General features: G+C 38.5%; 1 protein-coding gene across 12 annotated transcripts in view; it reads right to left on the minus strand.

Moving 5' to 3' along the window:
* Positions 1 to 16096, minus strand: part of CDC14A (cell division cycle 14A) — a 208582-nt gene that overhangs the window by 88980 nt on the left and 103506 nt on the right. For 10 of the 12 annotated variants that reach the window (XM_048220695.2, XM_044383602.3, XM_048220698.2 and 7 more), the window contains one exon: positions 11311 to 11390. In XM_048220695.2, the coding sequence (XP_048076652.1) occupies positions 11311 to 11390 (80 nt within the window). Of the gene's footprint in view, positions 1 to 11310; positions 11391 to 13466; positions 13619 to 16096 lie in introns of all 12 variants that reach the window. The other 2 variants (XM_057310436.1, XM_044383605.3) reach the window with 1 other exon arrangement.

Consider the following 16096-nt stretch of genomic DNA (forward strand, 5'->3'; position numbering starts at 1 on the left):
CAAATGCTTTTTACTTACACAGCCAGTTTACCAACATACCACAGCTTATAACCTGAGCATCTAGACATCACTCACAAAGAAGCAACCTTGTAAATGTGAACAATGAGGAGACGAAACCAGAGATGAAAGAATATATTCACACAAAGCAATGAGAAGGCATTTCTGGTAATGAGGTTGTTTGAAATGAAGAAAGAATGAAGAACAGAGGCACAGAGTTTAAAATATAGAGACTACACTGAAGAATAAAAAAGAGCTGACAGTAATTGGATGAAGAAATATTAGGGACGGCTATGATCTACATACGTTTTGATTCCATGATTCTCTGTAAGTTCTCTGGATAACAAGTGGTTAGGAGGTATGCAAATACCTGCAGAGCAATGGATTGGAAAGGATCTCAAAGGTCATGAAAGCACCTTTCCAAGCACTGACCTGAGTCCCATCAACACAACTGCCACAAGAACTGCCTTCTTAGGAACCGAAAATGTGTTCTTTATGTCTGCATGCCCAGAATCCAGCACAGCTGGGCACATTAATATGCTGTAGATGTTGAATGAATGAATAAATGATCATTACCTAGAGATCATTCAACTTATATCTGAACAACCCCAGTGGCTGGGAACTACTGACTTTTCAAAGCAAAAATTACATAAAACAATCTTCAATGTACAGTAACAAAAACACAATCGAGAGCATTGCTGTCCGATGGAGATGTGATGCCGTCCACAAGAGAACCAAATATGTAATTTCAATTTTTTTCAAAATCATATTTAAAAAAGTAAAAAGAAACGAGTGAAATTAATGAGTAATATATTTTCTTACTCCAATATATCTGAAAAATTATCATTTCAGCATGTAATCAACATAATTATAAAGAAGATATTTTACTTTTTTATATCAAATCTTCAAAATGTTTGGACTAAACAAATTTCAAGTGCTCAGAAGCATACACAGCTAGTAGCTAGTAGCTACTGTACTGGGTAGTTCAGCTCTAGACTATATTGTATGGATACTTGGTAAGTAGACAATGCCCCAAAATACTATACATCATTATCCAAATTATACTTGACTTCCAATCTCTGAACAAATCTGTGACACCTGTGAACCAGGTGCAGGGAAAAGAAAGAGCTGAGTGCTTATAACATCTAGGACTACAAGATGAAAAGGTATTTGCTGAGAATTCGTGGGAAGAACAAAGCCATCTCCCACTCAAAGAGCAAAACCAAATGGCTTCACAGGGCAGGGCCAAAAGCTAAGCAGGACCAGTACCTAACAAAAAACAGAACACAGCATCTCCCACTTTTCAGATTGAACATAAGGCTACACACTAATCACTCTGTTCATCCAAAGAAACAGATATGTAAAAATTCATCTCTAAATCATGGCTTAAATGGTCACACAAAGTCAGCAGAATATAATCTGTCAAGAACTAGCAATAATAGCACCAAATAAAAAACAGACCATACACTGTGCTCTGGGCCTTTTATCAAGATGTGACTGCCACTCACTTAACCACGCTAATTTTGCTTTACAGATAAAAATAGTAGTAAATTGGGGGTGCCTGGATGGCTCAGTCAGTTAAGGGGCCATCTCTTGATTCGGCTCAGGTCATGATTTCAGGGTTCTGGGATAGAGCCCTGCATCGGGCTCCATGCTCAGTGGGGAATCTGCTTGAGGGTTCTCTCTCTCTTCTTCTCCCTCTGCCCCTTCCCCTACTCATGCTCTCTCTCTCTCTCTCTCAAATAAATAAACAAATCTTTTAAAAATAATAAATAATAGCAAATTGCCTTTAGTTTAGGTACTGAAAAGACATCCCACAAGACATTCAACAAAATAACTATATTCCTTAATGTAAATTCATTAACGTAAATGTAATGTAAATTACTGTGAATACATTAATGTAAAGTAGTTTTCTAAACCACCTTTATCAACTAAGACTGGCTATCAGAAATGTACTACAAAGAGTACAAAAGTTTGGCATCAACTCTTCTATAGAAACTTGGTAACACGGATCTGGGACCATTAAAATAGGAATAACAAAAAACATCATCTGAACCAACTCTCACAACTCAAACCATTGAAGCACCGCCATGTTCCCAAAAAATAGAATAGATGTAACTCACTTCCTTACATGTATTTAGTGAGTTACAGAGACCCTGGCAGTTGTTTCTGTTCTCAGATCCTGTCTAATGGCACTTATTTGCTACTTTAACAAGAAAAATCTGACAAAGAGTCTGCTTTTCATGGTGGTCCAAGTTACTCAACATGTCCCAGCTGTTGAGAATGGATTGAACAGTTTGGAATGGATAAGCCATCTACTCCCATCTATTTTCAACACTCAGGAAACTAGCACATCCTCACTATTCAAAACTAACACAGATCTTTCTCATCACACCAAGCATTAAAAGCAAAGGTTTATTAAAGATCCATGGGGGCAGAAATAACCCCAAAAGATCAACACTGCAAAGCAGAAGGGTAGCCATCATAGGGATATATTGAAAAGCATAAAATAAATTTTGTTTCTACATTTTTGATACTCAAAAGAAAAACATGGTAAGCAAAACTGTTCCTTTGAAATATTAAGTTAATTGCTAAATAAACTTTGACAAAAATCACAATATCATATTTAAGCTCACAAATGCCTGGTTCAACATTTTCTGTGAAGAGATATATTTTATAATTACATCTAACATCTACCAGAACATGTTTACTTTGCTTTAGAAGAAAGAAGGCAGCCTAATGCCAAGTTCTAAGTGGTTGACCCCTTTGAGCCTTTGTTAAGAGACCTACAAGTTCTGACATGCCCAGATGATCTGGAGTAATTGCTTCAGAGATTTCCCATTAAGATTCTGCCACATTAAGACATAGCTCAGAAACAGGGATATCACTAGGGGTCATCCCCAAAACACAACAAACCTCTCCCTTAACACAAACAGTATGGATTCATTTTAATGACAAATGTCTTTAAAGGATTGCCAGTGGGAGGTTTGTGGGTCCTCCAGTAAGTAAGGTTTTCTGGCCTCACACCTGCTCTAAGAGAAAAGTTGTGTGTTCCTGTTCGTATTAGATAAAATACCATTACTTGATAAGCCATCTACTGCCAAGGCTCTCAGGAAACAGTACAAAAACAGTTCCATAAATGGCAGCATATTATTCTAATCCCAAGAGATCTGTTTTGTTGCACACAGGTGTGGATCAGGAAATGTGTCCTTGAGTGTTTCAGAACGCTGGTGCTGCCGGATACTAACAGAAATTGGCGGAGAGTGGGAAGGGATTCAGGATGAAGTACTTTGGAAAAGTCTGAGTTAAACGAAGTTAAACAGGTTTCTTTGTTACTCGGAACCATGCAGAATCTTTAAAATGAGAATGTGTTTTCTAAACCTCCAGGATGGAGAGTTCTAAACTTAATTGTTCTTTGAATCTTTTCATTTGTTTATTTTTATTTTTATTTTGCCATGGTAGATGGTACAGAGCAGTAGGTCTCAACCTTGCCAGCATACTGGAATTTTGTAGGAAGTTTTTGAAAATCCCAATACCCAAACCCAATACCCTAGACTAATTACATCAACATTTCTGGGAGTAGAACCCAGGCGCCAGTATTTTTTAAAGCCTCTCAGGCTTTTAAAAACCAAATATGAGAACCAACATAACTTTGGGAAATATTATCTATAAGTTCCAGCCTCTTCTCTAACCTAAAATAAAACAGCCACACAAAAATGCATTCCTGGACCTATCCAGGAAGAGACCTGCAAAAAACCAACACCAAAAAAGAAAAACTAAACTAACAGCTGGAGACAGAACACTCAACATCCAACCAGCTTGATTCCATTGGGTGTCAGCACAGCACCCTACCTCAACCTCACCTCTGCACCTAGTCATTATTTCTCAAACCATGCTTTCTGTATTTGTCTTCAAAACTGGGAGCCTGGATGTTATTTACTGTCTGCATAGTTTTATTCTCCATTTTATATTATAGGTCATAGAAAAGTTGACTTCAGCAGATTAATGAACCACCATCAATACCAAAAAAACCTTACCAAGTTGACACACATAGACCCATAAACAAAGAAGTAAGTTTTATAAAATGAATTTAAAAGCACAAGGAGGGCGCCTGGGTGGCTCAGTCGCTCAAGCGTCTGCCTTCGGCTCAGGTCATGATCTTAGGGTCCTGGGATCCTGGGATCCAGTCTCACATCAGGCTCCCTACTTAGCGGGGAGCCTGCTTCTCCCTCTCCCAATGCTCCTCCCCCCTGTTTGTGTTCACCCACGCTAAAGCGCACTCTCTCTCTAATAAATACAGTTCTTGGGAAAAAAAAAGTACAAAAGAAATCAAAAAGAAGAGTTGTGCAATTCTCCATGTTTTACGAGGCTGAGAGTTTTCACCAACACTGTTTTATGAACGTCAGAGAATGTAGATTTGAAAACCATGTCCGCTGACTGCCAGGAAAACAATCTGAGAATTCCACTAAGAGTTGGTAGTCTCATGAGACCTTAGACAAGCACAATTAATATGAGTTCATAGAACAACTGGTCAATAGTATAGACTATAAATTTGGTAATACGCTGAAAGGAAAAGTACCTAAATAAAGATTCATGCTAGGCTTGCCAATTCAAACTCTGCTGACTCTGACCCCAGAACTGAACGGCCTCTTGTTCCCTTGAAGGCTAACTGCCAAGCCAACACTAAAGATGGATGGACTCAAAGAATTGAATTAGGTGAAAAATACCCTTTCCCCTAGTTTTCAGCTAAAGTCACTCCTTCTTTTTTATAAAGATTTACTTATTTGACAAGAGAGAGCATGAGCGGGGGGAGAGGCAGATGGAGAGGGAGAGGCAGACTCCCCGCTGAGCAGGGAGCCCAATGTGGGGCTTGATCCCAGGACCCTGGGATCGTGACCTGAGCTGAAGGCAGACACTTAACAGATTGAGCCACCCAGGCACCCCTAGCTAAAGTCACTCTTGACATACACATTGGCTATCCTCATTATAGGCAAAAGTACATTTTTGGACACAACTACGTTACAATTAAATGGAATTAAATTCCATTAACTTACTGGAACTAATACTGACTTACAAACAGTAACATCACAACAAACACTCCTTGAGTGTCACACCAAGCCAGAAATTCAACTATCTCTAAAGTCTACTATAATTAATGTAATCAAGAACAAGCAGTAAATTGGGGAATTGGGTGAAGGTGGTCAAAAGGTAGAAATTTTCAGTTATAAAATAAATACTGAGGATGTCATGTACAACAGGATGATTACAGTTAACACTGCTGTATGGTAGATTTGAAAGTTGCTAAGAGAATAGATCCTAAAAGTTCTCATAAAAGGGCAAAAAAATTTTTTGTAACTATATGAGGTGATGAGCGTTAACTAAATCGATTGTGATAATCATTTCACAACATATGTATATCAAGTCCTTACGCTGTACACGTTAAACTTAAAAGTATTGATGTCAATTACATCTTAATGTAAAGATTTTATTTATTTATTTGAGAGAGAGAAAGAAAGGACAAGAGAGGAGAGGATCAGAGGGAGAAGCAGACTCCCCGCTGAGCAGGGAGCCTGATGCGGGACTCGATCCTGGGACTCCGGGATCATGACCTGAGCCAAAGGCAGACACTTAACTGACTGAGCCACCCAGGTGCTCCAAGACATTTGTTTTAATTGTGTATGTGGCAAATGTAAGGGGGCCTGAACAAAATGCAATACACAAAATATAACAGGGAATTACAGGCAAAGGACCTGCCAAGCCTCTCTAGAAAAATAAGGAAAGGCTTTACAGAAGAGACTGTTCAGATAAGTTTTTGTTAAATGAATAAATCTTGAAGAACAATGTTTTTTAGACTCACAGTAGCCTTAAAATCCCTTTATTAGAAAGACACCAAGAATCTAGAGAACAAATGGAAACAAGCATTTCGGTGAAGAAGGTGCATAAAGACACGGAGCACACTTGGAGAAGCCTTCAAACTGGTCTTCATTTTTTAAAAACTTCAACAATAAAATGATTACACTTAAATGGAAGTCCCTTTAAGGCTTCTTTTTTTTTTTAAATAAAAGTGTTACTGCAATAGCATATTAAAGAGAAATCTAGATAATGAAGATAAAAGTATAACAACAAATGACGTAAAAAACCTACTGGATGACAGAATTCAGATTACGAATAAAGGCCAAGGCACTGATGGCTGACCAGAACTGTAAGATGATTCTTGTTAATATTACATTAGCCTTAGTTGGTCTGGGCTAGAGACCAAAATCAACTCACATCCTACCCTAGCATTAGGAAAAAAGTAAGTTTCCTTAGTCAAAATCCAGAAAACCAGTACTATTCCTTCAGCTACGTTTTTTACTAAATTTTTAAATACACCACTGTGTGGAATTTTCTGCTTGAAACGTATGATTTAGGAAGAGTCTGGATTTAGAAACATAGCTTAATGTAAACACAATCCTTGATGCCTCGGGTTATCAGAAAGATAAAACTTAGAGTTACATTCAAGTTACATTCAAATTTTTAGTAGGAAATAGGTGCCTAAACCAAGGAACAAATGCCTCATCTTTCCATTAAGCATTCTTTTTTCATATAATGAGTACCTTTATGCAAACAGATCACTAAAAATCCCTTCACGTCTAACCACAACACTATAATTTTCTCTATAGTAGTGTCTCAGTTTCTTTCTTCTAAAATACATTTCAGACCACGTGAATGAAAGCTACAACTGAAAAGACAGGAAACAACCTAAATGTCTGTCAGACTGGTTACATGCGTTCTTGTACATTATACAGAAATAATACAGAATGGAGAAGAAAGCTGTGTATTGATATGAAAAGATATCCAACGCCAGTTAAGTGAAAAAAATCAAGGTATAGAATAGTATATGCAGTGTGCTACATTTTGTGATAAAAATGAAAAATAAGAATATATATGCTAGCCATTAAAAAAGAATGAAATCTTGCCATTTGCAACTACATGGATGGATACGGAGGGTATAATGCTAAGTGAAATAAGTCAGTCAGCGAAAAACAAATATCACACGATTTCACTCATACATGGATTTTAAGAAATAAAACAAACAAAGAAAAAAAGAGACAAAAAAGCAGACTTAACTGCATAGAACAAACTGATGTTTCCAGAGAGGAGGTGGAGGGGAATGGGTGAAATAGATGAAAAGGCTTACGAGTACACTTACAGCAATGAGCGCTGAGTACTGTATAGAACTGCTAAATCGCTATATTGTACACCTGAAACTAACATAACACTCTACGTTAATTCTACTGGAAGTTTTTTTAATGTACGTATATCTTTATTAGCTTATATGTGCATAAAGAAACTCTAGAAGGATATGGAAGAAACAAATACCAGAAGTTATCCACAAAAAATTAGAGAGATAAGATCAAGATAAGATCAAGGGTGGGAGAGAGAGTTTTCACTGTAAACCTTATATACTTTTTAAATTTCTGAACCATGTTAATATATTTATATTTTCAAATATTTAAATAAAAACAATTTGGAAAAATAAGCTACAATTGTAATAATTATTGCTTAATTCTATGTTAAGTAGTAATAATTTTCTTCCTGTCTTTTCTTCCATTCTGATGTTAATTAGTCAAAAATTCTAGTTCTCAGGAAACAATTAATTACCTAGCACATATAAGCTAAACATATAATTATACTTAAAGGAAGAATTTATTCTTTCATCCTCCTTCAATATCTTCACCTAAATTGACAATTAAAGATAGCAAGGGTCATCTAGCTAGTGAAACAGAAATACATCACCTTTGACTTCTGATAGTCACCAGCATAAAAATTAATACACATTTTCCACTTAAAGTTTTTAAATAGCTACATTGTCCAGAGGGCCTACTGACTGGCATTATAATTTTACAAATATTACAGCATTATAATTTCCAGGTGCATGTGTTATTTTCAAAATAACAACAAAAAAATTGCAAACATATTTCCGATTTAGCAAACAAACTGAATGGGCCCTCACAGTCCCTAGGAAAATTGCCTTAGTAATCCCTGTGCAGACACGACCCTCTCTCACCACAGACACTGTGCTCCTCCCACACACAACTTCTGAGGTCACCTCAGAAACCTCACAACTCCAAGGTTTTCCATAGTGCATACCTGTGCCTAATTTGTCCCCCTCCATTCTCCAAACCCTTATCTATCTTTAAAAGTTCAGCTTAGGGGCACTTGGGTGGCTTAGTCGGTTAAGCATCTGCCTTTGGCTCAGGTGATGATCTCCCAGTCCTGGAACGGAGCCCCCCCTGGGGCCCCCTGGTCAGCCGGGTGTCTGCTTCTCCCTCTCCCTCTGCCCCTGCTTGTGGCTCTCTCGCACCCACTCTCTCAAATAAATAAAATCTCTTTTTTTAATTTAACTTTTCTTTTTTCAAAGAATTTATTTATTTATTTATTTGATGGAGAGAGAGACAGCCAGCAAGAGAGGGAACACAAGCAGGGGGAGTGGGAGAGGAAGAAGCAGGCTCCCAGCGTATGAGCCTGATGCGGGGCTCGATCCCAGAATGCCGGGAGCACACTCTAAGCCAAAGGCAGATGCTTAACAACTGAGCCACCCAGGCGCCCCTCAAATAAATAAAATCTTTAAAATAAAAAATAATAAATGGGGGCACCCGGGTGGCACAGCGGTTAAGCGTCTGCCTTCGGCTCAGGGCGTGATCCCGGCGTTGTGGGATCGAGCCCCACATCAGGCTCCTCCGCTATGAGCCTGCTTCTTCCACTCCCACTCCCCCTGCTTGTGCTCCCTCTCTCGCTGGCTGTCTCTATCCTGTTGATTAAATAAATAAAATCTTTAAAAAAAAATAAAAATAAAAATAATAAATAAATAAAAGCTCAACTTAAATGAGTCTGATACTTTCCCACATCTCTGTTAGAATTAATTTTATCCTCTATTTTTATATAACTATTTTACAGTTAACTAATGTGCTTAGAGATCTGCCTGCCCCAACTAGAAGGTGTGATCATTAGAAGAAATACTTCCGATTCATATTTATATCCATGTGGAAAATCCTTATTTCTTATTAATAATAGTAATAGTACTAACAACATAGAGAAAAACAAAAGCCAGCTTTTTTTATGTGCCAGGCGTAATGATAAATGTATTACTTCATTTAATTTCCAGGACGGCCTGAAGCCATTTTACAGGAAAGGAAATGTAGGCTCAGAGAGGAGCAGGAACTTGCTCAAGTTGCTTATCTTTTGCACAGGTAGCAAAAAGCAGAATGAGCCTTCAAGCCCAGTGTCTCTGCCTCCAAGGCATATATTCTTAACCATTATGCTTGGAACTTAGTAGAGTGATTAATATTTTCATTATTACCAAAATGGGCTGAGTGTTGGTGTCCCCCCAAAATGCACATGTTGAAATCTTAACCCCCTAGTTGATGTTATTAGAGGAGCTGGAACCTTTAGGAGGTGATTAGGTCACGAGGGTGAGGCCCTCGAGAATGGGATTAGTGTCCTTATAAAAGGCACCCAATGAGGCACCTGGGTGGCTCAGTCAGTTAAGCATCTGACTTTGGCTCAGTTCATGTGTTCAGAGTCCTGGGATCGAGCCCCATGTCGGGCTCCCTGCTCAGCAGGGAGTCTGCTTCTCCCTCTCCCTCTGCCCCTCACCCCTCCTCATGCTCTCTCTCTCAAATGAATAAATAAAATCTTAAAAAAAAAAAAAAAAAGGCACCCCAGAGATCTTCCTCGCCTTCCTTATTCCACGTGAGGATACAAGTTAGCAGTGCATCCCTGAAGACCCTACCAGAACATGACCACCCAGATCTGTCCTCTAGAACTGAGAAATACATTTCTGTTGTTTGTAAGCCACCGGGTCCATGCTGCTTTTTTACCGTAGCCCACACTGACTAACATAATCACCCTTTTCTAAAAATTAGAACTGTATTTCACAAAGGGCTTTCAAATTCGAGAAGCCATTCGAAGTAGAAGGAAAAAACAAGCTTTGTCTCCATATTAAAATGCTCCTCAACATCATCTGTCACCTTTTATCTGCCCTTCAATAGCTCATTAGCTCATACCCTAGATCGCTGGAGGATATTTTCCTCTCCTTTCCTCTGACTTCACTGAGAGTATCAAGCAGATCGAGCGGATCAAGCACATTAGGCAATATCTCCCCCATTCCTCCTCCCGACCTTGACACTCACCCTGTGCCTGATTAACGCTCCCTCCTACGGCCTGAGAAAAAGAAATGGGAAACCCTTGGATCTTAGTCTTGATTCATTCATTCAAATATTTGCTAAAATCATTTTTAAGTGTCAGGCACCAGGACCTACCCTCTGAGAGTTTACAGGCGAGTAAGGAAGACGGACAGAGGCCTCTTCAATCTTTGCTCTTCCTTTCTTTCATTATTGTCAGTAATTATGAGATTAGTAGCAATAAGAAATACATATGCTGGGGCGCCTGGGTGGCTCAGTCGGTTAAGCATCTGCCTTTGGTTCACGTCATGGTCCCAGGGTCCTGGGATTGAGCCCCTACATCAGACTCTCTGCTCAGCGGGGAGTCTGCTTCTCCCTCTCCCTCTGCCCCTCCCCACTTTGTGCTCTCTCGCTCACTCTCTCTCTCAAATAAACAATCGTTAAAAAAAAAAAAAAAAGAATTACAAATGCTTGTAGATTTGGACACACAAATAAGTAAAAATGTAAAACTGTTAGAATCATCCAAAATTCTATCAGAAATGACCATTGTGGGAGTTAGGCTGTATGTTCCCTTTCATTTTTTAAACAAGCTCAAGTTTGCCTAAAATTTTTAAAAGATCTTCTTCGGCTGATACTTAAAAAATATTTTCCAACACTGTAATGAAACTCAGTGTTCCTCAAGATATAAGCTAAATTCACATGCTAAACAAGTCATTTCGGGTCCCCAGTGAACATGTGCCTCTGGAAAGGTACTTTGAGGGTCTTATTCTCTATCCCCAGCCCCAACACTCAGTCAGAGCTCACTCATGCTTATGAAATGAAAAAACGAATGGATGAATCAATGATGTAGAGTACTGAAACCTTGACATGGTTACTAGCTCATAAATCAGGTACTCTTTGTGCTGAACGGTCAAGATACAGAAAGAATTCAAGGAGAAAATTAGTTCCTAGAAGGAAAAAGCTATTTTATTCTTACTAGATAGGGGGAAAAGAACTCTGCAAAAATAAAATAATAAAAACTACCACCTCATTTCATTCCGTATAAAATCACGATCAGTATTAAGATAATTAAAAACACATTAATCCAACTCTACGGGGGCAGCTGTCCAGCCAAGTGCTATTAGCCCAAGTCTCACAAGAGTTATACCTGAACGGAAGATAGGGGGGGTTTGAGCCAGATAGGAGTGCTCGGTAGGCTTCTTCTGGTGTCTTCTTTAAATAGATTACCTAAGACAGATAAATAGCAACATTTAGAACACCACCAAAGAATGACACAAAACTAATGTTATTACTCACCAAATTCGCATTTCCTTTTTTCCACTTTGACAACTGTCCGTCATGGTGATAATGCTAACTTTTAAAAGACAGCAACCAAGCTGCCAAAATTTCCTTTTCAGCTTAAAGCTGAGCTGCAGTCTTTGGCTTAGAAACGGGTAAGCGCTTAGAGACAGAGAGCAGAACCATAACGAGGCCATCCAGGGCTGTTTACAAGGCACACTGAACAGATACAATGGCAGAGTTTTCCCTTTTGGGAGCAGAACAATTCTACCTCCACTATTGTACTGTGCATTCACAGTACAATGAAATAAAGTACAGTAAAACCAAATCACAACGAAACAGTGAAAATGAATGCAGTAAGAGCACTAGAGGGGCACCTGAGTGGCTCAGTTGGTCAAGTGCCCAACTCTTGGTTTCGGCTGGGGACGTGGTCTTGGGGTCATGGGATCAAGCCCCACATTGGGCTCCATGATCAGTACGGAGTCTGCTTGGGTTTCTTCTCTCTCTCAAATAAATTAATAAAAATACTCAAAAATAAGTTTTTTAAAAAAGAGCACTAGAAAACACACTGGCTTGACTGCTGATATCAAGGATACTTAAATCCCTCTGGCCCAGTATGATAAACTAATCTTAAAGAAACAAAAGGAGCTCTTAAAACCAGTAAACAACTTAATCAACATATTGACTATATTATATGTGCCAGGCACTGCATCAGGTACTGGCACCTCTCTTAATAGAATTTTCATTTTTATGAGGCAAAGACAATAGTTAACAAAAATAAATACAGTCTGAGATAGGTGCTATAAAGGAAATAAACAGGGTTCTAAAAAGAGAATAGACAAGGGCTGCTTGAGGGAAGGCATAGAGAGGGCTCCCTGGGAGAAATGTAGGGTGAGATCTGCAGGGGACAGGCCAGGGAAAAGCAAGGGGAAGGAGGAAGGGCGTGCCAGGCAGTAGGGATAACAAGGGCACCATCCTTGCCTAGGGAAAGAGCTTGGTGATCAGACAGAAAGATCTCAGCGTGGCTAGAACATGGGAAGGAGAACCAAGCAGTGGCCAAATAGTGAAGAGCAATACAAACCATAGGCTGACTCCGATTTTATTCTAAGTATAATTTAATATTTTAACTTTGAGCTGAGGACATTGGTCCTTTTCCTCTATATTTTGAATCATATTTTAGTCCCAAAGATCCTCTCTACCTAGAATTAATGGCATTATTTCAAAACCCTGCACATTTCAGCAAGAGTGGCAGGGTCTCAGTTCTTAAAAAGCAGGGTCTTCCTCTTTACCTACAAATTTCCTTTGAGTTTTAAGCTATCCCACTAGCAATATATTACATGCATTTTTAATCACTAATATTTTCAGAACTAGAAAACACCTTCATTCTGTCTTCTCTAAAGAAAGAAAACTAAAATAAGTACACAAGAGAGACTTCTGGCGTTTAAAAGAAAGCTCTATATTCATCTGACAAGTCAACCTGACGGTCTGATAGGGCACACACCAGCCAAAGCCAGTCAAACGTGCAACAAAAACAGCCCAGAAAATGAAACCACCATAAAAGAAGGCTCTAGGCGTGAGTCACTGATTCTACAAAGGGAGAATCAGAGCTCTAGCTGCAGCTCAAATAATTAGAAAAATCCACTTAAACCAACCCGAGCTTTAAAGCCCATTCATTTTCAGTAACCAGTATGAAAACAGGATTTTGCTATGCCGTAATGCGTAGGTTATACCCTATAAACAGAGACGGTTGTAATGCGGTGACTTCTCAAGCCTAAAGATGCAGCAGTACTGGAAAGTTGACTGCCTCTGCTAAAAGGGAAAGCTGCTGTAAAGGCTTCTGTGTTTGGATGACATTATTAAAGCTCACACAACAACCTTCGAAAAGCAAAAATACATCTCCCTCCTCAGGAGCAATGACATTAATTCCCTTTAATTTCGAGGCAGCCATTCTGCAAGAGAGGCAACAGCACACATGAAATACTTCTTTAGACTGGATACCCCACACGGTTTAGCTACTCATCTTACCTGCATGACTTAGCACACATGACCCATGTTCTCACACTGTAAGATGAGAGTCTGTTTTTATTTTTATCCCGGTGCTAAATTATTGATAAGTGCAAAGTGAAACCCAGCAGAGGCCATCTAAATTCCAGGAAGGTTCCATGACCTTTTACAACCTGAGGATCGGTGAAATGGAACAAATGAGTGCATTACTGTATGTACGCATGCTAGGGTCATTAAAATACCAAATTTATTTTAAAAAGGAACATGTCATGGATTCTTAATGCCAGATCTTCTGAGATAGGTCTCCTATTAAAAGAGAAAGAGGGACAGAGAGACAAACTAGGCCTGATTAAAGCTGGGGATAAAAGCAACATTTATTAAGCCTTGCTGCTGAGGAATCGAAAGCACAGAAAGGCAAGGAACTTTCCAAACTTGCACTGCTTGCTGTTCTGCGATGGAGTTAGAATTCCAACACAGATCCGACTCCAAAGCCCACAGTAATTCCATACACTTCGTCTGCTTGAAAATAGAAACACAGGCAACAGCAGCACAAATTGGGGAGAAAAGATTCCTACTCTCCCAAATTCCTAAACGCCATTACACTTGACTTCTTAAAACTAGTAGTGGTGTCTGAGGCACAGGGCAGGGAGGGGGACTGGAGGGAGAAAGGAATACTTTCTACTCGACATTATCTACTATCTCCACGTCTTATATTTTGTACAGACATGGATTAATTCATTTTTCAAATGTAGTGTAACTAAATCAGTTAAATAGTAAATGTCTACTTTTTAAAAAAATAAAACCAGTGGCGCCTGGGTGACTCAGATGGTTAAGTGTCTGCCTTGGTCATGATCTCAGGGTCCTGGGATCCAGCTGCGCATGGGGCTCCCTGCTCAGCAAGAAGCCTGCTTCTCCCTCTCCCTCCTCCCCTCCCCCTTTCTCATGCTCTCTGGCTAGCGGCTAGTGTGCGCATGCGCGCACGCACACACACGTGCTCGCTCGCTCTCTCTGAAATGAATAAATTAAAAAATCTTTAAAAAAATAAAAATAAAACCAAATTTAATATCAAAAATTGGTGGCCAGATATTCTAATATTTCTAAAAATATTTTCTGAGTAAAATTAATTTCAAAGCATCTTCTAAATATTTTGATTTTCCTTTTCTGCTTCCCAGGGGGGAAAAAAAATATACCGTCACCGTCTACTCTCCTCAATAGATATTAGCATAGATAAACCCAAACTGAAAGAATCTTCCCAAACTTCTGATAGAAAAAACTTAACAAAAGCCCTCCACCTAGTGCTTGGTGGACCATGATAAGTTACCCCCGGAGAAGTGAGGACAAGAATTACTTTTATCAAAGTGTACTACTCTTGTCAGGAAGTCCTAGAAACCTCTCAATAGAAGAGCACTGGACATATGCTTTTTTTTATTTTTAACTTACTAAAAGCCAACCAATTACAGTGATTGTGTTTTGCTTAATTAACTTTAATGCCAGGTACCAAGAACCCAAATAACTCTCTCAATTTCTTTACTAAAAGATTCTTAAAGAGCCAGCATTCTAAAATAAATATATAACTAACAAACCAATGGCTGTGAGGTTTGTATTTAACATCACTAAAGTTATAGTCCTATAAGATAGCATAATTTATATGATTTACCAATAAGCCAATGTGTCCCACACTTGAACGAATCATGCATCAACTTTCCCAACTTCTGCCACCACGCATAGCACCATGTATTACTGTTTCTCTTTAAACAGACACACTCTCTTAAATCAATTTATTCTAAAGTGTTTTATATCATTGCTCTTAACAGAAAACCAGTATCACTTGCCATGTAGAGTCTAGACATAAATGAATATTAAAATACATAATTCAAAATATTTAAAGTTTATTCACACCATTGAGAAACAATGCTTCAAAATACCAAGTTTGGGCTAATTTTATAGAAGAACAGCAGACCAACCTGGGAAGTTAAATAAAATCCTCTTTAAATTAATCCAAAAATACTTCTAAATCATTTTTTTTACTAAATCCTATGGTCATTAAATCTCTAAAGCCTGTTGAGAAATAATACACATAAATTCCAGAAGCATTTTGGAATTTACAATGATATTTCTCTACTCCAATCATTTAATCTCTCTGATACATAAAAGGTGATTCTTCAAACAACAAATGGCTTAGTATAGAAGGGCTAAACCAGACTTTGAGTCACAAATTGGCTGATGGTCTTTCTCTGGGGACATTTGACTCAGTTCTAACTATGCTTTTAGGTTTGTTTTTAAAGGTGCTATTATTTCTCCAAAAAAGACTTACTATAAAACTCAACACATACACACACCCCATACATATCTAAAGATGAAACCTGTGTCCCTATTTTAATTATATTTATATTCCGTGATCCGTAAAGTGGAAATACTCTTGAGGATTTAATTTGGTCATCTGAGAGAGTATTCTTTAATTTTGGCATTTGATTTCCTGTTATTTGTTTACTGTATTTCTTGTTTATAAAAGAGGAAACAAATGATGAGAACAGCCTTTCCCAGTCAGGTACCACCACCAGAAAACCGACGTGATAGCTGTGAGATTAGCATTCTGACCATTGCTGAGTCAATTAAATTTCTTCAAAATAGAAGTTTCCAGAAAACAGATG

Source organism: Ursus arctos, unplaced genomic scaffold (assembly GCF_023065955.2).
Source record: "Ursus arctos isolate Adak ecotype North America unplaced genomic scaffold, UrsArc2.0 scaffold_12, whole genome shotgun sequence".
Lineage (NCBI taxonomy): Eukaryota > Metazoa > Chordata > Mammalia > Carnivora > Ursidae > Ursus > Ursus arctos.